Source organism: Lepus europaeus, chromosome 12 (genome assembly GCF_033115175.1).
Source record: "Lepus europaeus isolate LE1 chromosome 12, mLepTim1.pri, whole genome shotgun sequence".
NCBI classification, from domain to species: Eukaryota; Metazoa; Chordata; class Mammalia; order Lagomorpha; family Leporidae; genus Lepus; species Lepus europaeus.
In genome coordinates this window covers 69,170,358-69,195,380 of record NC_084838.1, presented here as the reverse complement: position 1 = coordinate 69,195,380, position 25,023 = coordinate 69,170,358, and the positions used below count along the sequence as shown (strand labels likewise).

At 42.6% G+C, this 25,023-nt stretch overlaps 1 protein-coding gene across 1 annotated transcript; it reads left to right on the top strand.

The window, feature by feature from the left end:
• MLANA (melan-A) lies at window positions 1-25,023 on the top strand. Its single transcript, XM_062207049.1, has 5 exons — window positions 1-89; window positions 1,677-1,778; window positions 8,426-8,522; window positions 22,832-22,945; window positions 24,795-25,023. The coding sequence occupies exons 2-5, from the start codon at window positions 1,699-1,701 to the stop codon at window positions 24,861-24,863; spliced, it is 360 nt and encodes a 119-aa protein (XP_062063033.1). The 5' UTR covers window positions 1-89; window positions 1,677-1,698; the 3' UTR covers window positions 24,864-25,023.

The following is a 25,023-nucleotide window of genomic DNA, read 5'->3' as shown; positions in this document are numbered from 1 at the left end:
CCACGAAAAAGCAAAGAAGATTAAGAGGCAGAGAAGCAGTCTTCACAGACACGGGCGGCTGGCGGAAGAGCACTGGCTCATCCAGGAAGGTAAGGGTGTGCGTCGCCTTCTCACCAGGAGTGTAGTCCTGTAGATCCAGAGCAGGGGTGGGGAAGTCTGGTGGACCCTGCCGCACTTCCTCATGGCCTCTCTGATACTCGATTGTCAACAGAATTCCCCTGTGACGTTTGTCATCCTCCAACTTCTAACCCTCTCTGGGTCCTCTGGGACCGCCAAGAAGCATAGCAGTTATTCAGGGTGGCAGGCAGCTGGTGAGAAGATTCCTGCTGGAGTTCGGCACACTCTCCCGTGGCTGCTGCTCTTGCTTTGAGTGTAACAAGGCGCATTTGCTGTCTCTGTATCATCTGCCAGGGCTCTGAGCTTATAGATGGACAAAAACAATTTAATGCATAACCGAGTTTCCTGTCTGTAATTTTGGACACAGAGCTCACTCTTAGAGAATGTACTTGAGATTATCAGTGAGTTCAACTATGCTTTCTTTTTTACAACTAGGAAGGACAAACTGCATGTCAAAACATGCCTCCACCCCCACCCCCAGTGGAAAGGAGTTGCCTGGTGAAATCCCCACTCTGCTCTTCCACTCCTCCCTGGGGTTTGAAACTGAAGTTGGTGATGGAGCTCCATGGGGCTCAGACCTTCGAAATCCACTGGCGTGATGGGGCTTTCATGGTTGGCTTTCAATGAGTACACGTTAATCGCAGCCACTGCAGTTTATGAACTTTTGTTTTGTCCATTTGCGTATATTTAGTTAATTACAAAATCATAGCCGTGAAACTTGAAGTATAGAGCAGAACTTGATCAAAGTGGGAGGGAAAACAAATTGTCAGGCACAAGCAGGTCCTAGGCTTCTGGAACTGATTTTGGGTGAAATACTCATGAACAAGCCGAGGCACCTGCCTGGCGCTGCTTTCTTTGTTGAAAAGTGGGATTGGAAGATGCTGTGCTTGGCCGCCTGGCTCACGCACCCATGGTGAGATTCAAGCAGAAGGTGCTCTGGGAAACACACATTATGCTATCATAGGCCTCTGTTTGTTCCGAGATAAATATCAAATGATAACTTTGGAGAGAAATAACTTCTCTTATTTTGTTAACCACTGCCCTGGGTCAGAGAAGGAAGAGAATGAATAAAAAACAGTGTATCACTTGTTGTTCTACAAGTTTATGGTATAGAGTCAAACTGAAGGTAAATGAATATTTGCCCCAAATAATAACTCAATTTGAAAGTCCTGTGTTTTCATTCGTAGTTTCTTCTTTAAGTTTAATTTTCATTAGTGGGAAAGGTAAGAAACGCAAGCTGTTTCTGAAGCTTGTGCTAGCAAGGAATGAAGCAGGTGCAAATCCTTTTGTAGAGGAACCTGAGTGTGGTTGTCCCCTGGTGAGAATGTTATTGGTGGGTCTCTATGATATGGCCGGCAAGAACGCTTTGGTGAGAATGTTATTGGTGGGTCTCTATGATATGGCCGGCAAGAACGCTTTGGTGAGAATGTTATTGGTGGGTCTCTATGATATGGCCGGCAAGAACGCTTTGGTGAGAATGTTATTGGTGGGTCTCTATGAGATGGCCGGCAAGAACGCTTTGGATGCACTAAATAATGCTCATGTGCCCCTTCTGATAGGTGTCCTGTGCCCTGACCTTTCATGATGCCAAGAAAAGAGGCTCACTTCATCTACGGTTACCCCAAGAAGGGGCATGGCCACTCCTACATCACAGTGGAAGAGTAAGTTCAACCCAGACCCAGAGGGGTTCTCAGTTTGCTGTTTGCTGACACAGCCTGCTGACTTCCCCCAGCACATGACTATCTAGCAAGTCTCCCTAGTGTTTTGTCTCCATAGACAGCAAAAGACCTGGCAACATGGTAAGGAGGCCCCAGGGGCTCACTCAGGCTCCTCGGAGGCCAAACAAGCAAGAAGATAAGAATGGTAAAAAGTTGGATCTTACCCTTTTTGTCCGCATTCTTAGCTTCTGGGTCTTTGTTGTAGGTTCTTAATCTGGAAAATAGCTGACGTCTCTTTACTCAAGCCTTGTCCTGTCTATTCTGCTCAGGCTCCTAAAGGAGATTTGCAGACAAGGAAATGTGTTGCCAAAGAACCACTGAGGATGAAGGGCAGATGAGAGTGACTCCCTCTGCAGACTGACGCCAGGATGAAGATGGTGTTCGGAATTTTATCTGAAAACAAAAAACAAAAACAAAAAAAAAAAACAACCCAGCAGTTTGATATTACGAGTTAATTAGAAATTAGCATTTGCATGATGAAGCATTTCTAAGTGCTAAGTGTTGTATACTGGTCCAAGACATGATCCAGAGGGAAAATCAGGCCTGAGGATAATCCCAGGGGATGTAATTGCTATAATGGGAACACCAAGGGTGCAGGGGCACACTCCGCATGTCCTCTCCACCCTCTGAGTGTGAACCCCAATAGGACAGCAAGGAACTGTCTTTTGGAACATCTTGTCTGTGCTCTGTTCAGAACTTGCTGAAAACCTGCTCTCCCTTTGGAAAGAGTTGGTGAGAAATCTTATAGGAAGTGAGAAGCAGGGACAGATAAGATGTGGAACCCACCAAAGGTGCTGAGGAGGACATCATGCTGGGAGCATTTGCTCAGAGGACCCCAGGGGACTCTCTAATACCTTGTGTGGTCAGTGGGGTTGGGGGTGGCCGATGCCTTCTGGCAAAATGCCACAAGAGCAAAGATGTGCTGTGTGTACGGTGCACTGTCTCAGCTTCTGTGTGGTGGCTCAACACACCCTTTACATTTAATTATACTTATCTCTCATGTAATTGTTTAAAACGTCCAAGGGCTCATCAGTCGCCTTCTGTTCATTACTGCTCTTGGATATTGCCTTTGTCTACATGGTTGAAGGTGATGTGCCATCACCTTCATGCCCCACCAACAGAAGAAGGGGAGATGAGAGAGAGGCTAGACCATTCATTTCAAGGGACGCACATCACTTCTCTTACCTATCACATAATGACACTCACCCTGGTGGGTTCATCCTTGCTGTGCTGTGAGTAAAGGCTTTGAGAAATCAGGCACTGTGTGGTTGGCTTTGGTGGTGCTGGACTTCAAATCCAGATCTGGTTGCCTTCAGGGTCCATGCTGCAGGACAATAGAGGCCAGTATTTGCACAGACCTATCCCATGAGAGGCTAGGGCAGAGATATCTCAGCATGAAGCTGGGGTCTGAACCATTCCCTGCTGGAGGCTGGAGGTTGTCTGCTTCATAGGCTGAAAACTGGGCTGTTCTTTGCTATTCAAGTGTCATCCCTACCAGCTGTGGAATCTAGCAGCCAGGTTCCATTCATAGCCTAAACAGAGTTCCCTTCAGGGCCTAGTCAGGAAGACAGAAACAAGCGAGGTGCTTGAACTTCAATACAAGGAATTGATTCAACAGGCTTTGGGACTGAGGAGGTAAAGAAGACAAAGCAGTTAGTAACTGAGAGATGTGGCTTCCACCCCTGGGGGGTGGGAGAGTATAAACAGAAGGGTGGGGGTCATCAGAACCTGGCTCAGATCCCCGAGGAGGGGTTTCTGCTCGGCTGGTTCTGGAGCCTGACAGACCTCTGAGGTGAGGTGGAGGCACTGGTGGGCTGGTGAGAGGAAGGATGCAACTGGTTTTTAGAGTGCAGGAGCAAGGACTGGTGATTAGGATTGAGTGATGGTGGGAAGGCTGTGGCTTGAGTGATGCTGACCCAAACAGGAGGTGGACCATAAAGAGCAGCTCCCTCTCTCTCCGCTGGTCTCTCAGTCCGCCTCTGGGGCACTCCAGTGGGTGCTAAAGGGCAAACGAGATGTGAGGCTTGTAGAGAGTGCAGGGAAAAATAACCCCTTCAACCTGTGTGCAGGAGTAGCTGGCCTTCTATAAGCAGAAATTTTGCTGTCTGCAGGACAATCAGATGACCATAGCCCACAGAGATGCTCTTCACTTCAGTCTGTGAGAGAAGGAATGAGTATGTAGAACATCATGATCTTGTGCAAAGTAGTAAAAGATGAATCCAGAAAATATCTGTGCAAAAGGCCATTAATTTGTTCTTCTCACAAAAGCTCTATGCTCAGATGAAATGCAGGCTGTGGGGTGGGCATGTTTGCTTCCAGTTAAGATGCCACTACCCCATACTGGAACGTCTGGGCTCAAGTCCTGCGTCTGGCTCCTGACTCAAGCTTCTTGCTTATGTGCACATTGGGAGACAGCAGGTGATAACACAAGTAGATGGTTTCCTGCCATTCATGTAAGAGACCTGGACTGAGTTCCCAGCATCTAGCTTCAGACTGGCCCAGCACTAGCCATTATGGGAGTAAGGGGATAGAACCGACAGATGGGAGCTCTTCTTAAAAAATAGATTTGTTTTATTTGAAAGGCAGAGTGACAGAGAAAGCAAGCGAGTGAGAGAGCACAAGAGAGACAGATATTTCACTGGTTCACTTCACAAATGTCTGCAGTAGACAGAGCAAGGCCAGGCTGAAGCCAGGAGCCAGGAACTCCATCTGTGGGTGGCAGGAACCCAAGTACTTGGGCCATCCACTATCTCCCAGACACATTAGCAGGGAGTTGGATCAGAAGCATGGAGTAGTCACAACTTGAACCAGATGCCTCAAGATGGGATGTAGGTATTCCAAATGGTGGTTTAACCCACTGTGCCACAATGCCTGTCCCCAGGTCGTGGCTCTATGTGTCTGTCTAAAGCTGCCTCTGCCTCTCAAATCTAAAGAGTGCAGATTCCCAGGTGCCGATTTCATAGGTCAGAGTGATTCAGGATGGGCACTCTAACCTGCACTGAGATGGTCCTGCTACAGGTGGTGTGTGGGTGAACTCTGAGGAGCTCTGCTGTGCTAGGTCAGACAGTGTGTTCTTGTGGTGTGTCTGGCATATCCTCGTGTTTTCCACTCTCAGTCACTTGAATGGTTGTGAGTGCAACGTGACTGCCTATAAAGAGCTGGATCAGAGCTCTATCTGTGTCAAGATGTTCAAGCACAGACCACAGAGGAAAATTATAGCAGAGGCACCGTGGGAATGCAATCAGCTGCCTTCAGTCACGAGAGTCTATTGAACATCTTTGATCTCTGTGGCAGCTTTACTGCAGGAAAGAGTGATTCTGAAGGCAAAGCACTGCCCTGGGGCATGGGAGACCCGGGTCTGGCACAAATTTTAGTGCTCACTTGCTGGTATCTAGTTATTGCCCATTGCTGTGAATGTGATTCTGTCATTTACTGGTTGTGAAAACAGGAATTTTAACAGCATCCTGTCAACTGTAACATGAACTCTGTACCTACCTACATAAGAGGATTATAATGAAGATGAAATAAAACATATATGTGGCGTAGGCATTGTGTCACAGTGGGTTAAGACACCACTTGGGATGTCCACATCCCATATGAGAGTGATGATTTGAGTCCCATTTGCTCTGCTTCTCATTCAGGTTTCTGCAGATGCTTCCTGGGAAGAGCAGATGATGGCTCAGTAACTGGGTGCCTGCCACCCAAATGGGAGCCCCGGCTGGAGCTCCAGGCATGGAATGGCCCAGCTCTGGCTATTGCAAGCATTTGAAGAGTGAACTGGTGGACAGATCTCTTTCTCTCTATCATTCTGCCTTTAAAGTAGATGAAGAAAAAAAATAAAAGATATAAATAAATAGTAAATAATTGTATATTTTTAAAAGCATATAGAAGTGCCTAGCACAGTACATGGTACAACTTGGCACTCTGAATTGCCGGTATGGTAGTGGTGATGCTGACACATCTTGATAGATTTCAGCTTCATGTTCTATAAAATGGGCAGATTGGTCTACATCATTGGCTCTGATGCTGTCGTCTCATGGTTCTCTCCTTCCTGCTTGGGGATAGATGGGTAAGGCTTGATGTTTTAGCAGCCATATAGGGAGGCAGTCTGGTAGATGGTCCAGGGAAAAATTATCTTTAGAATAAGCCTTAGCTCAACCCTGCTTCTCCTGTAGCTGCACAGTCTCTTATAAGTCACCAAGCTCCTCTGACCTCAGAATCAGCCCTTAAGGCGTTCAGATGTGGCTGAAAAGCCCATGAGAGCGATGCAGACATGGACAGCCAAGACACTATGGCAAAAATGTCCTACATGAAGGATCTCTATGAATGAGACCCAGTGGAAAGAAGGGGTCGTCAAAGAAGGATGTACTTTTCTCTGAAGGGAGGAGAGAACTTCCACTTTGATTACAGCCTTGTCTAAATACTGACAGAGTTTGTGGTCACAAAAGGCTTCCATAGCCTTGGAAGCTCATGGCAAGAGCCTCTGGTAATCACTGAGGACATAAAAAAGAGTGTCAATTGTTAATGACAGAAGTCACTGTGCACTTATTCCCCTTGTAGGACCTCCGTCCTTAATGAGTTATACTATGAGAATTAGCTGCAAAACTTATTCTCAAGCAGTACTTTTTACATTGTGTGTGGGTATGTGTGCAAACTGTTGAAATCTTTACTTAGTATAGAGTTGGTCTTCTGTATATAAAGTTAATTAAAAATGAATCTTCAAGAAGAATGGGATGAGAGAGGGAGGTGGTATAGGAGTGGGGGTGGGAGGGTGGATTTGGGGAGAAAAAGCACTATATTCCCAAGTTGCACCTATGAAAATTGTACTCATTAAATAAAAGCTTTTTAAAAAAAGTCCCCAAGCTCTGCAGAGCCTGTCTTAGAAAGCTGACAGTCACAGTTAACAGATTCAGTACTCCCAACTTAGATCATGCTGTGATGCAGAAGGTCAGGCAGATATTAACTAATTGACAATGTTATGGAGGGGTCCACAGCCCCAGGCTGTAGTTCCAGGGACATTGGGGTAACTGCAACACTTCCCTAGTATAACTGAATACTTTTTACTACCTTAACAAAAATACAAAAGAGGAACTTCTTGGGAAAGAAAAGATTTACTTTAGCTTACAGTTTGGTGGTTAAAGTTCAAGATTGGGTGGCCTTGCAGTGTGGCATCTTGGGGGCTGGTCATGGCAGGTGCAGACAAATGATCACATGACAATCTAGAAAGCAGAAAGAACAGAACTTGAACTCAATCAGCCCTCTCATGATTACCACCCTCTGAGGGCATGTCCCCGGTGATCTCAAGACCTCCCACTAGGGTGGCGCCAGGGCTCAATAGGCTAATCCTCCACCTAGCGGCGCCGGCACACCAGGTTCTAGTCTCGGTCAGGGCACTGGATCCTGTCCCAGTTGCTCCTCTTCCAGGCCAGCTCTCTGCTGTGGCCCAGGAAGGCAGTGGAGGATGGCCCAAGTGCTTGGGCCCTGCACCCCATGGGAGACCAGGAGAAGCACCTGGCTCCTGCCTTCGGATCAGCATGGTGTGCCAGCCACAGCGGCCATTGGAGGGTGAACCAACGGTAAAGGAGGACCTTTCACTCTGTCTCTCACTGTCCACTCTGCCTGTCAAAAAAAAAAAAAAGAGTATTTGAGGAAAAAATAGAAAAAAAGAAAAAATTAAAAAAAAAAAAGACCTCCCACCAGACCATCCATAATTTGATTAAATAGCCATTCTTTATCAGTCTTTAACATAAATACTTCAGACTTTAAACACCTGCACAAGTTTTGGGGAGACAATTCCTATCCAACTTTTAACACCAGAGTTCATTGGAAACAGGGCCCAAGAGGCTTGTTTGGGTCTCCAGGTTGGTGTCTTGCTGCTTAGGACTAGGTCGTTCTCAGTAAGGGTTGCTAAAACTCTTCTCTAGGTTCAGTTCAGATACTTCTCCCTAGAGAAAAATGAGTAAAGGAGGAGTTTGGGGCAGAGAGCACAGATACAATTGAAATGGACTACGGTTCAAATCCTAGCTCTGTCTTGTATTAGTTCTGTATGACCATCAGCAAGTTATGTAACCTCTGCATCTATTTCCTCTTCTGTTAAATGGAGTTATAAATAGTGCTTAACTTACAGGGTTGCTGTGAGAATTAACTAAGCCAATGCATGTAGAATGTTCAGCACAGCACCTGGGTTATCATAGATATTCAATTAATGTTAATTTCCATTTCCTTTTTGTGCACTAAGTAGGGGGAAATGCTTTTAACCATTTACTAATTAGAAGAAAAGATAATGCAGCCTCAATAGATACACTGTGCACATAAAGATCAGTTTCTATGGCAATTCTTGTGGCTGGAACGTGGGTGCTTGGCAATGCTGGTTAGCAGTGCTTCTGTGGGTACGTCCCTGAGAAGTTCCTAGACAAGGACCTGTCTCTGCTTACAGGAGCTGGAAGCTGGTGAGGTGCCCCATGAGGAGGGCGGGGACTGACAGGGACTCTGGGCCAGCACAGTCCAGATGAAGAGAGAACATTGACTTATGCTTCTTCACAATCTGGAACAATGTATGCCAACTTAGCTTTGTCTGTCTCTTGGGCCAGAGCTGCAGGAATTGGCATCCTGACAGTGATCCTGGGAGTTTTACTGCTCATTGGCTGCTGGTATTGCAGAAGACGAAGTGGATACAGAACCTTGACGGTTGGTAGAGTTCCCACTGTTGGACCAGATCCAAGGTTTCCTTTTCATTCTTTGCTCTGAATTTCTAGGGATTGGGATACAGTTCTCTCCATCTCCTCTAGCTCTGATTCCTGCTTCTGATGAATCTTTCACTTCTTCATACTTGTAGCTCTTCCTTTCCCTCTGCCAGGTGTGAACCCCAATGAGGAACTTGCCCTGTCTCGTTGGTTATACTCCCAGCAAACTTGAGCACCCATCTGACTGTTGTGTGTAGTTGAGCACTGATGGTTCGTGGGGCCCAGGGGAAGGGCTTGTGGTTTCTTGCACAGCAAACAGCAATGCAGTAGACAACTCAGGACTTACCAACTCTTTGGGCAATTCTTGCTAGTTCTGTTATCCACTTGGTCTGCTCCTCCTGCCTTGCATTTTCATCCCTTTCCTCCAGGTTACCTGGGAATTCCAAGTTCTTGTACCTGTGGTGAACTAAGCAGCTCGGGATATTCACGACCCCTCTAGACATTGGTGTAATGAAAAAACCCTCCTTCCATCAGCAGCACAAAAGATTACTGTTTTTTATTTTTATTTAATTGCTTTTCATTTTATTTGAAAGGCAAACACACACACAGAGAAAGAGAGAGAGAGAGAGGGAGGGAGGGAGGAAGAGGGGTGGTGGGAGGGAAGGATGAAGGGAGAGAAAAAGAGAGAAAGAACATGCATTTCATCCACCAGTTTATTCCAAATGCCCACAACAGCCAGGACTGGGCCAGACCTAATCTAGGTGCTGGGAACTCTATCCAGGTCTCCTCTGTGAGGGCTCAGAGACCTGAGCACTTGAGCCATCACTGCCTTCCAGGGTACACAGGAAGCTGGATTAGAAGCAGAGGGGCTGGGACTTGAACCAGGCACTCTGATACGGGATGTGAGTGTCCCAAGCAGTGACTTCCCCTCTGTACAAAACACCTAAACTATCACAGGCTCCATCTTCTTCAGGTGGCCAATGTGGTGCTGGTAATGTTGTTCATTGTCCACATATGCTGCTAATCCAATGACGGTCCAGTCTTCTGGTATCAGGATTTCTCATGAATGGGATGCATCTGTTGAGTCCGTAATACTATAAAGAGTTCAGGTTTCAGTATCCTTGCTTCAAGCCAAGTAGCACTTTAGCACCTGAGCACCCAAAGTTGCTGTCCACAGTGAGCAATGGAAGGAAAGGAGAGTTGCAATTTTTCTCTCATTCTCATTACTGATCTGAAAGCTTTTCAAGTTGATGAAAGGTGGGGGAAATGGTCATCTCAAAGGGTATAAAGTCCTAGTCCAAATTCAACAAGGACTTCAGCAGGGCAGGGGGCAATTTGCAGGGGTTGGTTGGCTGTTGAGGAACAGGGCAAAGTGAGAAAGGCAACTTTGAGTTCTTTCATTCCTTGGCAGGAAAAGCAGGCAATCTCATGTCTCCTCCCTGATGCCTGTTTTGCCAGAGCATCCCAAATACAAACCATGAAAGGTTGGCCAAATTTGGGGGCTGCCATATCCACCGAGCAGACCTCTGTTGTGGGTCGACATTTGCTGGAAGGGAGGAGAAGTTGCTGAGCCTTGAGTTATAAAGGTAGGAAGAAACTCCTATACATGATGCCTCTCCCTGGCAGCCACAATAAGTTAGGAAGGGAGACGTTTTGCTGTCTGTCACAAAACTCCATTTGTACCTCTGGCAGGGGGAACACTTTATAATTGGTTTATAATTGATTACATACTTTTTATCTCTTCTACCCCTTTTTCTCTCATTCATGAACTGGGACAGAGACTGTTTTTTATCCATCTTTGTATCTTCGATGCGTAGGACTATGCCTGGCACAAAGAAGTTATTCAGTCATATGTCATGAGGATTTGGTTTCATTGTATGCCACTGACTTGCTTGGCAAGTTCAGATTTTAACTTCTCCAAGTCTCATTATCTCTATTCTACTCCAAGACATGGTGAAAAACACATGTAATGTAAGAGTGGATATGAGTTTTTATTTAGCATATATTTTAAAATTTATTTTGGCATATAATTGTGTATCAAAACACAATTTAGTCTTTCAAGGAGTCGAAGTTATGGAAACTCATTATGTTGGTACCCATTTCTTAGCAGTCTGCAATTATTAGGTTGATGCTATTGGACAAAAATACAAGGATGTTTGTCCTTTCTGCCTAATGTTCTCAACTTATATTCATTCAACTGAAGAATAACAGAATCTTCATATCGTGTGTTCAGACACTGTAAATATTTTGCTTGGTAAGGTTTATTTATTTATTTATTTATTTTTATTTTTGACAGGCAGAGTGGACAGTGAGAGAGACAGAGAGAAAGGTCTTGCTTTACCGTTGGTTCACCCTCCAATGGCTGCTGCGGCCAGTGCACTGTGGCTGGCGCACAGTGCTGATCCGAAGGCAGGAGCCAGGTGCTTCTCCTGGTCTCCCATGCGAGTGCAGGGCCCAAGGACTTGGGCCATCCTCCACTCACTCCCGGGCTACAGCAGAGAGCTGGCCTGGAAGAGGGGCAACTGGGACAGAATCTGGCGCCCCGACTGGGACCAGAACCCAGTGTGCTGGCGCCACAAGGTGGAGGATTAGCCTATTGAGCTGTGGTGCTGGCCTGGTAAGGTTCAAGTTCAACGCTACCATGTTCTCATTCCTCTAGGCCTAGATCAGTGATGTTTAGAGTTCCTGGAATTTTTATGAAACAGAACTGTGTTTAAATTCTCTGGTTTCCCTAGTGTTTCAAAATGCTCTTGGTCATATGTATTTTTCAAAATTAATATTAAAAATCATCATTTTGGGACATTCACTATCTCCAGAAAAGCCAGGTTAGAAATCAGTGGCACAAAAAATGTAGGCAAATATATGTAAAATAGTGTATTAATACCAAATTTAATTACATAATGAATTCCCTTTCTCTCTCTGGTGATTCCATTTTCATTTCAAAGTGGAACATAAATGACAATAACACAGACTCTGGTACTTGAATTCCTCTACAAAGCCTTCAGATGTTTACTTTTCACCTTCATTGACAGCAGAATGCTAGGGAGTTGGTTGGAATTTAGATTTCCTAAAATTTCTCCCCTGGCTAACAATTCCCTTGCATTCTGAAAACATCTTTTTAGAGGAAAAATTGCTTTTTGAAGGAGCATGTTTCTACATCAGGGAGTGGTGAATGATATGCAAAGAACTGGATAATGGTGTTTCAATTGATCAGTTTCCCACCTTCACTTGGAAGCATGATACATTTGATTCTTGAATAAGAATTTCAAGGTCTCTGCTAATAACTCTGTTGACACTCATGTCTCAAGGTATTGGGTTTCTTATGCAGGATCAGGCCTATCTGTACTGGAATCACTTGTAATGTATAAATATGCCACAAATTTTTACGTGTTGATTTTTTATTCTGTAACGTTATGGAATCCATTTATCAGTTTGAATAGTCTCTTGGTAGAATCTTCAGGTTTCTCTTTATAGAATCATGTCATCTACAAACAAACTGAATTTTACTTCTTCCTTTCCTATTTGTAATGCCTTTCATTTCTTTCTCTTGCCTAATGACGCTGGCTGGAACTTCCAAGATTAGATTGAATGAGTGGTGAGAGTGGACATCCTTGTCTAGTTTTAGGAAATGCTATTAGCTTTTCCCCCTTCAATCTGATATTTAATGTATCTGTCATACATAGCCTTTATAATGCTAAGGTATGTTCCCCCTATACCTAATTGGTTCAGAGTTTTTTTTTTTTTTTATCATGAATGGGTATTGTATTTTATTGAATGGTTCTTCTTTGTCTTTTTTTTTTTTTAAGATTCAGTGATTTATTTGAAAGGTAGAGTTACAAAGAGGCAGGAGCAGAGAGAGAAAGAGAGAGAGAGAGAGAGAAAGGTCTTTCATCTGCTGGTTCTCTCCCCAGTTGGCCACAACAGCTGGACCTGTGCTGATCCAAAGCCAGGAGCAGGAGCTTCTTCTGGGTCTCTCATGTGGGTGCAGGGGTCCAAGTAGTTGGGCCATCTTCTACTGCTTTCCCAGGCCATAGCAGAGAGCTGGATTGGAAGTGGAGTAGCTGGACTCGAATCTGCGCCCATACGAGATGCCGGCACCACAGGTGTTGGCTTTACCTGCTACACCACAGCACCAGCTGCTTTTTTTTTTTTTTTTTTGTCTTTTGAGATGATCAGATAATAAACTTCATTCTGTTGATGTGAGATATTATACTTATGGATATGCATATGATGACCATCCCTGCATCTCTGGGATAAGTCCCACTTGGTTATGATGCATCATCTTTTTGATATGTTCTTGGATTTGACTTGCAAGTATTTTGCTGAAAAATCTTTACATCTATGTTCATCAGCCAATATCAGGGATATTGGCTTATAGTTTTCTTTTTGTTATGTCCTTGTCTGGGTTTGGAATCAAGGTAATGCTGGCATTATAGAATGAATTTGGGAGGGTTCCATTCTTTTCAATATTTGGAGAAAGAAGATTGAGAAAAATTGGAGGAAAATTGGTGTTAGTTCTTCAAAGAGAAACCTTCTTGTCCTGGGCTTCTCTTTCTTGGGAGACTTTTGATCACTTACTCAATCTCATTATCCCTACAAATCTATTCAAGTTTTCTGTGTCTTCATGGTTAAATTTTTGTAAGTTATTTGTATCTAGAAGTTGAACATTTTTCCTAAGTTTTCCAAGTTCATAATAATCCCTAATGATCCTTTATATTTTTGTGGTATCATTTTTATTATCTCCTTTTTCATGTATGCAGTATCATTTGTATTATCTTTTTTCATCTCTGATTTTATGAGCTGTCTCTCCTTTTTTCTTAAGTCTAGCTAAAAGTTTATCATCTTTTTGCAAAAACAATTCTTTATTTCATTTGCCTTTTGTATTTTTAGTTTTCAGTTTCTATTTTCTTTATTTCTGCTGTTCTCACTAGTATTCCCTTCCTTACCTTAACTTTGTGTTTGGCTTGTTCTTGCTTTTTTAGGTCTTTGGGATGCATCATTAAGTTGTTTATTTGATATCTTTCTTCTTTTTTTAAATGTAGGCACTTACTGTTATTAGCTTCCCTTTTAGTACTACTTTTGTTGTATCCCATAAATTTGGAAATGTGTTTCCATTTTCATTAGTTTCAAGGATGTTTTAAATTTCCATTCTGATTCCTTCAGCAATCCGTTTTTTTGTTTGTTTGTTTGTTTGTTTTTTAAAGGAAAGAGTTTATAGGGGGAAATCCAACAGACCGGATGGAAGGGGAGAGAAGGAAAAAAGAGAGAAGGAGAGTGTAAGAGAGATCCAGAGAGAGAGATCAAGAGACAGAGAGACAGAGAGATCAGGAGATGGAAAGAGCCACGTGTTTAGGAGCAGGTCCTTTTAAAACTTTGCCGGGGGGCAGGCAGGGAAGTAGGATCAATGAATCCCATTATTGTGGGGGGTTGGGCCATTTGGCCACCTGGCTTCCAGCAATAGTGGCAAGGGCTAGAGCCTGGGATGTTGGGGTGTAACTCACACCACAGATAAGACTGCACCATTTTACTAACATTCCCCCGTTTTGTTTTTTATAAAGCAAGAGTTGTATGGGATTACATTAGTCTCAGAAGTCCAGGAGGGGTAGAAGGATGATGATCTGTCTTTAGAGCTACTTCCTGCTGACATGGGACGATGAGGTCCTCTTCACTGGAATGGGGTGATATCTCAAGCCGCTGTCTGTCTCCTGCAATCCATCCTTCATTAAGGAACATATTGTTCCATCTCCATGTATTTGCATGATTACAGTTTCTTTAGTTAAAATTTTTTTTCAATGTGGTCAAAAAAGATACATAATACAATTTTGATTATTTTGAATTTGTTGAGATGCTTTTGGTGGATTAATACATGGTTTATCCTAGGGAATTTCCATGTGCTTATGAGAAGAGTATGTATGGAGCTGTTAGATGAAATGTTCTGTAAATGTCTTTTAGGTCCACTTAGTATATAGTTTAATTTTGATGTTTCTTTGCTGATTTTTGTCTGGATAATTTGTCTATCTGATGAATGTAGGGTTTTAAAGCCACCCCCCATTATTGTATTTGGTCTTATAATTCTATTTAGATACAATGTTTTATAAAACTGGATGCACTGGCATTAGGTATGCCTACCTTTATAATTGTCATGTCTTCTTGTTGAATTGAGCCCTTGATCATTTATAGTGACCTTCTTTGTCTCTCACTTTTTGTCTTAAAGTCTAATTTTTCTGATATAAGTTACTCCTTTGGGTTCTGTTTGCATGGAATATCTTTTTTCATCTTTTCACTTCCAGTCTATGTATGTCTTTACTGGTGAAATGAGTTTCTTGTATAAAGCATGTCATTAGGTCTTTTTAAAAATTTATCCATTCATCCAGTCTGTGCTTTTAATTGATAAATTTAGTTCATTTACATTTAAAGTAAGTTTTTTTAGATGATTTATTTATTTGAAAGGCAGAGCAACTGAGAGAGAGTAAAGGGAAAGAGAGAGAGAGGAGAGGGATAGAGAGAAGGAAGGAGGGAGGAAAGGGGAAGGTGTGGAAGAGCTAAAGAGGGAGAGGGGGAGGGAGAGAGAGAGAGAAAGAGAGGGAGGGAGAGAGAGAGAGAAAGAGAGAGAGAGAGAGATGGATTTTCCATCTGTTGGGTCACTCCTCAAATGACTACAACAGCCAGATCTGGGCCACGCTGAAACTAGAAGTGAGGAACTCCACCTTGATCTTCATATAGTTGTCAGGGTCCCTAGCACTTGGACCATCTTCTGCTGTTTTCTCAACCACAATAGCAGGAAGCCAAATCGGAAGCAGACCAGCCAGGATTAAAATTGGTGCTACTTAATGGAATGTAGGCATCATAAGCAGTGGCTTAACCCTCTTGGCCATAGCACTGGCCCTTTTTCAAGATTATTATTGCTAATAAGTCACTTATTCTCATCACTCAAAAATTTCTTCTACTTATTTTTAATATTCTTTTCTTAAAGATTTATTTTATTTATTTATTTGAAAGACAGAGTTACAGAGAGAGGTAGAGACAGAGAGAGAGGTCTTCCATCCGCTGGTTCACTCCCCAGATGGCTGTAACGGCCAGAGCTGTGCTGATCTGAAGCCAGGAGCCAGGAGCTTCTTCCAGCTCTCCATGTGGGTGCAGAGGCCCAAGGACTTGGGCCATCTTCCACTGCTTTCCCAGGCCATAGCAGAGAGCTGGATCAGAAGAGGAGCAGCCGGGACTCAAACCGGCATCCATATGGGATGCCGACGCTTCAGGGCCAGGGTTTTAACCCGCTGCACCACAGCACCAGCCCCATTTTTAATATTCTTATGTTCATTTTATAGTGGTTTTTATACTTTTCATGATGGCTGTTATCTTTCTTTTGCTTCTGCATGTAAAACTCCTTTAAGCATCTTGGCGTAGCTGATCTGGTGGTGATGAATTCCCTCAACTTTTGTGAAACGTAACTTTTCTGGGTAAGGTATTCTTGGTTGGCCAATATTTTCTTTCAGAACTTGTATCATTCAATTTCCTCTAGGCTGCTAAAATTTCTGAACAATATGCTGTTAATCTACTGGGGTTTCCCTTAGAAGTGAGTGATGCTTTTCTCTTAAATTTTTAGAATTCTTTGTGTTGTACTTTTGAAAGTTTGTAATATATCATGGTGAAGATATTTTCTGATCATGTTCATTGGTGTCCCATGGACCTCCTGTACTTTAATGTCCACATTTTTCTCCAGGTTAAGGAAAATTTCAGCTTTTATGTCATTGAATGGGTATTTCTAAGCCTCTACTCTCTTCACCCTGAGCAATTCCTACAATTCAAATATTTTTTTAATGGTGTCCCAAAGGCCCAGAAGGTGCCTTCTTTCTTTTCTTAAAATCTGTTTTTTTGTTTGATTAGAATATTTCAAATGACCTTTCAAGTTCAGATGCTTTTTGTTTTGATTGATCAAGTCTGGTGTTGAAGTTTTCCATTGTATTGCTTATTTGACTTGAGTGCTTCATTTCCAAAATTGGTTTATTTTTTCTAAAGATTTATTTATTTGAAAGGCAGAGTTTCAGAAAGAGAGAGAGGGAGAGGGAGAGGGAGAGGGAGAGGGAGAGAGAGAGAGAGAGAGAGAGAGAGAGAATCTTCCATCCACTGGTTCATTCCCCAAATGACTGCAATGGCTGGGACCATTGCATTGGGACTGCAATGGCTGCCAGGGCAAAGCCAGGAGCCTACAGCTTCTTCCAGGTCTATGAAGCGGGTGCAGGGGCCCAAATACTTGATCCATCTTCTGCTTTCCCAGGCTTCTTAGCAGGGAGCCAGATCAGAAGTGGAACAGCCAGATCTTGAACCCACACCTATATGGGATGCAGCACTGTAGGTGGCAGCTTAACCGGCTATACCATGACACTGGCCCCTTCGATTATTTTACAGGATCTCTCTCTTTGCTGAATTTCTCATTCATATCATTTACTGTTTTCCTGATTTCATTTAATTCTATTTTATCTCCTTCAGTGTTCTAATAATTATTCTTTCGAATTCTTTATCAGGCATTTTGTCAATCTCCTCTTTGGAGTCTGTTACTAAAGAATTATTGTGCTCTTTTGGGGCCATGATACTGCCTTGCCTTTTCACATTCCTATTTCCATACATTGATACTCATGCATCTTGTGGATCAATTAATTTTTTTTAAAGATTTATTTATTTATATAGAAGGCAGAGCTACAGTGAGGCAGAGAGGCAGAGAGGCAGAGAGGCAGAGAGAGAGAGAGAGAGAGAGGGAGAGAGAATCTTCCACCCAATGGTTCACTCCCCAAATGATGACAACGGCTGGAGCTGGTCAATCTGAAGCCAAGAGCCAGGAGCTTCTTCCCAGTCTCCTGTGTGGGTGCAGGGGCCCAAGGACTTAGGCCGTCTTCTGCTGCTTTCCAAGACACATTAGCAGGGAGCTAGATAGGAAGTGGAGCAGCCAGGACTTAAACCTGTGCCCACTTTGGATGCCAGCACTGCAAGTGGAGGATTTATCTGCTATGACACAGTGCCAGCTCCCAGATTAGTTATTTCTATCACACTTAACAAGTGACTTTCATGGTAAAACACTTTTTCTTAAAGATATATATCTACTTAGTAGTAGGTCATTTTGTCTTTATTTCCAGTTGGATCCTGTAGGGTAGTCTCCTCATTTCTTTTTCCATGCAGTTATCACTGTGGCAGAGGAGGCATGAGGCATCAGCCCAAAATCCAGCAGCATGTACATATCTCCATGGTGATAGGTTTCTATGCAATGCCTTGGAATCCACCTACCTTTTCCTCCCCAAGACGACAATTACTCTCTCCATATTATTCTGCCTGGGGTTGAGGAGGAAAGGTGTGAGCAGTATTGGGTTGTCTACACCACAATGCTAGATTACAACCAAAGTCCACAGCTTTCCAAGTCCAGCAGAGCATGAAACGGAGCCAAAGCCAATTTGCTGGGGACTGTCTGCTGCTGAGTTGGGCTTGCAGCTTGAGGCTGCCTTCAGCCAATCACAGGTAATGCTGGCCAGGATGTAAGTCCAATTGACTGGGGCCATGGGACAATTCACTTGGGACTGTGGAAGGTTCAGGGGCTTCACCTAGAGGCACCGGCTTGGGGACAGACAGCATTAGTATCTGCCCAGTGATGGTTTTACCATATTCAGGACACAGTCTGTGCTTACCTTGGTGCTCTGTTTTCCGGTGACTGGAGTCTTGCTACTTGTTTTCAGCCCACAGTTGTGGGGAGGGTTGGTGAAGGTAGTCCTTTGTTCACCCAGCCTGACATAAAATGGATTGCACCTGACTTACACAGCTGTAGGACCTTACCCTGTCTTGGGGATGCATGATTAGCCCATGAGAGACTGAGAATAATGCAGGCTGAAACACTCATCTATTTTACCAGGATGAAGGTCTTCACCTGATGGCAGGGCAGGACTAGAGCCTCATTGAGTACTGACCTGGGAGAAGGTCTCTGATTCAAATCTGGTACTGGTTATCACCACAGTGGAAGTGGCACTGAGCTTCAAGCTAAAACTATGAACTTACTTTCCTGCCCTACACCCGAGGTTGAAGTATTTGCTTTCTGCCTGATGTTGGGGTAGGAGTGGTGAAGGCAGTTCCTTGGCTGCCCAGGTTGGCATTAAGCTAGGTTGAACTGGATTCTCAATGTCACTGGGCCCTGTGTACTCAGTGTATGCCAAGCATGCATGATGCTGGGAAAGATCTAGAGATGGTATCTGTGACAGCTGACCTGGCACTGAGCTTCAAAGTAGAGTCTTGTTTGTTCCCATTCTACTCTCCAGTGGCTGGAATCTTGCTCAGCTGTCTTTTGGAGGCTATCGGAGGGATGGTGGAAGCGGTCTCTTGGCAGCCTGGTTAAAGAGGATCCAAAGGCTCTGGAACTGGCCTATGGGCAGAAGCTGTGGGACTCTATCTGACTTTAGGTTTCACCATAGCAGGCCTGGTATTAGGTTTCAAGTCTAAGGTCTGGACCCTGTTCTCTCTCCCTCTACCAAGTGGTAAGCATCTCTCCATGCTGCACTACTTGGAGCTGGTGGTATGTGTGTGACAATTTCCTTCTGACCCTCTTCAATGTGTCTTATCACACTTTAACTGGGCATTAAGTTCTCTCACCTAGCTTCTGTAGCTCCTTGTGAAGAGGACTTGATGCATGAACAGCTGTTCCAATTGCTCTCTGTGGGGAGACAATTGCCACAGCATCTTATTCCGTAACCACCTTGCTATGCCTCCCCTCTTCTTTTCTAATATATGCATTCAATGTTAAGATTTCCCTGTAGGTGAAGCTTTTGTTGTATCTCACAAATTTCAGTAAGTTGTATTTTCAATTTCACTTAGTTAAAATATTTCAAGGTTTTTCTTCAGATTTCTTCTTTGACCCATGTGTTATATAGAAGTTCAATCTTCAAATATTTTGGAATTTTCTAGTTATCATTTCTTTACTGGGTTCTACTTTAATTCAGTTGTAGTCTGATAGCATAGTGTTTTTATTTAAAAAGATTTTTAAGATATGTTTTATGTTCTGGAATGTGGTTAATGTTCCATGAGCTAAGGAAGAATTCTGTATCCTGCTGTTGTGGATGAAGTAGCTATAGTTGCTTATTAAATCTAGTTAATTCATGGTTTTGTTGAGTTGAACTATGGCTTTACTGATTTTTTGCCTGCTAGATAGTCTACTTCCGACAAAGGAGTATTGAAGTCTCCAGCTACATCTTTAACCAAATAGCAGATTCAACCATTTCTCCTAACAGATCTATCACTTTTTGTCTTAGACATTTTTGATGCTCTGGAACTAGGTGCATACAAGCTAAGTATTATGACTTCTTAGAGAATAGATCTTTTTATTATTATGTAAGGCTTTGTCTATCTCTGATGACATTTCTTATTTTGAAGTCTGCTTCCTGAAATTAATATAGAAATGCCCACTTTATTTTGATTACTAATATAGCATGGCATCTCTTTATCTCTGAGGGGACTTCAACAGCAAGTTCATAGAGTGGTGGGCAATTGATGTAGTGCTTAAGATGCCAGTTGGGATGCCACATCCCATGTTGGAGTACCTGGATCCTCTCCTGACTCCTCTGCTTCCAATTCAGCTTCCACTAACGCACATCCTGAAAGGCAGAAGATAATGGCCCAAGTAGTCAGGTCACTGCCACCACACAGGAGAAACAGATGGAGTTATGGGCTCTTGGGTTCTGGGCCCAGCCCTGGCTATTGTGGGCATTTGGTATCCATCACATTGAAGATCCTTCTCTAACTCTCCCTTTCAAATAAAGTAGAAATAAATAAAATGTAAAAATTTACAGAAAAATGGAATTATAAGATAAAAATGAAAAATATAAACTTTCTCAACATAAGTTGTAAAAGGTTCAAGACACTTTTGTAAGCCATACACTAGCCACCTAGTCTAGGACTAAAGAACTAAGGGCCTTGGGAATTTAACCATATCAAGGCAGTATTTGTTACATTATTAACTGACAATAAACGGACCCCTTTAATTATTTTTTTTCCTTTTTTTTTTTTTTTTGACAGGCAGAGTGGACAGTGAGAGAGAGAGACAGAGAGAAAGGTCTTCCTTTTGCCATTGGTTCACCCTCCAATGGCCGCAGCGGCCAGTACGCTGCGGCCGGTGCACCGCGCTGATCCGAAGGCAGGAGCCAGGTGCTTCTCCTGGTCTCCCATGGGGTGCAGGGCCCAAGCACTTGAGCCATCCTCCACTGCCCACCCAGGCCACAGCAGAGAGCTGACCTGGAAGAGGGGCAACTGGGACAGAATCCGGTGCCCCGACCAGGACTAGAACCCAGTGTGCCAGCGCTGCAAGGCGGAGGATTAGCCTATTGAGCCACGGTGCCGGCCGACCCTTTAATGATTTTTTAACATGACAAAACAAAAAGAAGTTGAAAGGAGGCAAATCATGATGGGAAGATGGAGACCTAATAATTTTCTGTTGAATCCTCATAAAATTACCCTTGCTTTATGAGAGGAATAAGCAGTACTATTAGGGGCTGGCGCCGTGGCTCACTTGGTTAATTCTCCACCTGTAGCGCTGGCATCCCATATGGGCACCAGGTTCTAGTCCCGGTTGCTCCTCTTCCAGTCCAGCTCTCCGCTGTGGCCTGGGAAGGCAGTGGAGGATGGCCCAGGTCCTTGGGCCCTGCACCCGCATGGGACACCAGGAGGAAGCAACTGGCTCCTAGCTTCAGATTGGTGCAGAGCCGGCTGTGGCAGCCATTTGGGGAGTGAACCAACAGATGAAAGACCTTTCTCTCTGTCTCTCTCTCTCACTGTTTATAACTCTACTTGTCAAATTAAAAAAAAAAAAAAAGCTGTTTCTAAGCAGTAGTATTGTCATGGTGGAGGAAGTTTCTTTGGTGAAGCTTTTCTGGATGTTTTTCCTCTAAAGCTTCATGTAATTTTCTCAAAACACTGTCCTAATAAGCAAATATTATTTTCTTTGGCCCTCCAAAGAAAATAAAAAGAGCCAATAAGCAACATGCCTTGAGTATTCCCCAAAACTATTGCCATGCCCTTTGTTCTGGACCACTTCCACCTCTTGGTAGCCCTTGCTTTGCCTTCAAGATTGTACTAATAAAGCTGTGTTTTATATCCTGCTCAAAGTTTTCAAAGGAATGCTTGAGTCTCTTGATTGCACTTATTTAAAATTTTTGTTGAAAGCTCTGCTCCTGTCTGGAGCTGATCAGGATGCAACAGTTTTAGCAGCCATCCAGCACAGTTTGCTCCACGTTAACTTTTCAGTTAGAATTCTGTAAACTGAACCAGCTGAGATGGCTATGGTGTTGGCTATTGTTTCTGCTGTTAAATCCCTGCAGTGATTCCATAGTTCACATTTTCCACGACCTTTTGAAGACTCCTCCTATTTACTCTTAGTGTAGACTTATCTTTTAAAATGAATTTCTTGTAGGCAACACATAATTCTTATTTCTTGATCCACTCTGACAATCATTCCTGTTCAGTATCATTATTGATATATTTGTATTGTTATAATCATATTTGCTATTTTGTTATCTTTTTTCTTCCTATTCTTTTTCTTCTACTTTTTCTGCCTTTTGTGGTCTTAACATTTTATGATATGATTTGTTCTCCTTTCTTAGCATACTGGCTATACACCTTTTTCAATGTCTTAAGTGGCTTCCCCAGAGTTTTCAAAATTACATGTATAACTCATCCAAACCCACTTTCAAATAACATGGTGTCACTTCATAAGTAGTATGAGTACCTTATAATGACAATCCTAATCCCTTTCTCCTTCATTGAACAAACTGTACATGTTAGATTAAGAAAAAATAAGTTTCTATTTCACCTTCATTTATGCACTTCTCTATGTAGATCTAGTTTCTGATCTGATGTTATTTTCCTTCTAATAACTACCATTAGTATTTCTTGCAACCCAGGTCTCCCGGCAACAAATTCCCTCAATATTTGTCTAAGACAATCTTCATTTGTCCTTCATATTTGAAGGACAATTTCACAAGAGGTTCATTTTGTTGATGGAATTCTCCTCCCTTCACAATATTCACTGACTAACTACAGATGCTAGGTACTGCACTAGTGCTTTACCAGTAGTTAATTCCCACAAGTCTCAGAGGTATGTAGTATCATCTTCCTGTTACAGAAGCAAAATCTGGAATTGAGAGAAAAAGTGACTAGGCTGAAGACACACAGGAGGTAAATGGAAGAACCTAGATTAAAACCCCATTCATAAAAATTTGGCTTCATTTTCTTTTCTTTACTGGACTCAGTTATTTCTTCTCACCCACTCGCTTTTATGAACTTACGTTTCAGGACAAAAGTCTTCAAGCTGGAATACAAAGTACTTTAACAGGGAGAGGTCCACAAGAGCAGCTTGGTCATCAGGACAGCAACCTGTACTTTCAAGAGAAAAACTGTGAACTTCTGGTAGGTTGAGAATGTGCATGTAGATGTTTTTATGTATGGCTGCTTTAAACTCAACTGAATAAAATTATCTCCATTTAAAAAGCAAGGATAATGTGACTGTACTTAATGTCACAGAACTATGTACCTAAAAATGGTCAAATAGCAAATTTTATGTTACATATACTTTGTCACAATAAAAGGCAAATATTAAAAATCAAAAAGCAGGGAAAGCACAAACATTTTCTTGAATTATGTACTCTCACACTCAGATGGGAATTCCAGGGTCCATAATGAGCATCCTATTCATGAGCTCTGAAGGAAGAACTTGGTTCTGGATACAATACCCTCTTATGTTTCTAAGTTACTTTTTAAAATTAGCATAGATATAAATAGGTGAGGAAAAATGTTATGAATTGTTATGAATTGTAGAGCTGTGCTCTCCAATAGGGTAGTCACTAGACACACTGCTCATGTACACTTGAAATACAGTAGTATAAATTAAGATGTACTGTAGCCAATACTATATTTAAAAGACATAGTCTATAGAAAATATAACTAACTCATTAGTAATTTTCATATTATGTTAAAATGATTGTATCTTGAAATATTGGGTAAAATAAAATATTTTATTAATTTTACCTGTTTCTTTTTGGTTTTTAAGTGTAGCTACCAGAAATTTAAAAAAATCTTCAAAAATTTCATTCATTTCATTATAGAGAGAGCATGCTCCCCCATCTGCTGGTTCATCCTCCAAATAGCTGGTTCACTTGCAATACTGAGGGATCAAAACCAGGATCCAGGGACTCAATACAGGTGTCCCACATATGTGACAGGAACACAGACACTTGAGCCATCACTTCCGCTTCCACGGTGTTCATCAGCAAAACATTGAGGCAGGCATCAAACACAGACACTCAAATATGGGACATGGCAGCCTAATGGCCAGGCCAAACACTTGTACCCCAAATTTTAAAATTATGTGTCTTATGTTACATTTCTATTGGACAGGGCTAGTGCAGATGCATAATGGTGGAGTACCCTAACTCAAGTCAAATTCCTGTGTTTGATTCTTAGCTCCTAAGTTACTAGTTGTGCATGACTGTAGGCAAGTGATTTTTCTGTGTCACTTTGTAACATAGAAACAGAAAATATTCTTGGAACTGAAAGGATTAAATGTAGGCTTGACAGACTGATAGTATCATTTTGTCTTTAGAAACAACTACAAGGATCTGTGCGGCAAAGAGGCAATATTTAGGGGCCGGTGCTGTGGTGCAGCAGGTTAAGCCACCACCTGCAGCACTGCATCCCATATGGGCACCGGTTCATGTCCTGGCAGCTCCGCTTCTGATCCAGCTCATGCTAATGTGCCTAGGAAAGCAGTGAAAGACGGCCCAAGTCCCTGGATCCCTGCCGCCCCCATGGGAGACTAAGAAGCTGCTCCTGTTGTGGTCTTTTGGGGAGTAAACCAGCAAATGGAAGCTTTCTCTGTGTTTCTGCCTCTCTCTAACTTTGACTTTCAAATAAATAAGTAAAAAAAAAAAAAAGCAATGTATATTACTATCTCTAACTTGCATTCTAGAATCTATCAGGGATTGGGATTTCTGACATGGATAAGGCAGAGATAAATAAGCTTTTGAGATTTGGGGAAACCTCTTAGCCCTATTTTTTCTCTACCCTTTCCCCCAACAAAGATTCAACATAAAAATTTATGAAATTTAACAATTACCTCATTGGGTGGAAAGTAGATATGAACATTCAGAACTTTAAGTCCATGGCAAAAGTATAAACATGATGCAATTTTTACTTAATCCCTCCTCAAAAATATATACACTGTTGCGAAGCCTATATTCTTCCTTTCTCATCTTCACAGGTTCCCAATGCTCCACCTGCCTATGAGAAAGTCTCTGCAGAACAGTCACCACCACCTTATTCACCTTAAGAGCCAGCAACTCACCTGAGAAATGCTGAAATGATTTCCCTCACACTTTTGCTTGAATATAGACATCTAATGTTTTGCTTTATAATGCTATAAGAACATACACCTCTAATTATAAGCCAATGTTAAATTCTTAGGGCAATTAGTAGAACCAATCAAATAA

Excerpts from the sequence above, each read along its gene's own strand:
- MLANA (XM_062207049.1), top strand. The coding sequence starts at position 1,699 with ATGATGCCAAGAAAAGAGGCTCACTTCATCTACGGTTACCCCAAGAAG. Across the intron at positions 1,779-8,425 it reads TCCTACATCACAGTGGAAGA|AGCTGCAGGAATTGGCATCC; the intron begins GTAAGTTCAACC and ends CTCTTGGGCCAG. Across the intron at positions 22,946-24,794 it reads AGAAAAACTGTGAACTTCTG|GTTCCCAATGCTCCACCTGC; the intron begins GTAGGTTGAGAA and ends TCATCTTCACAG.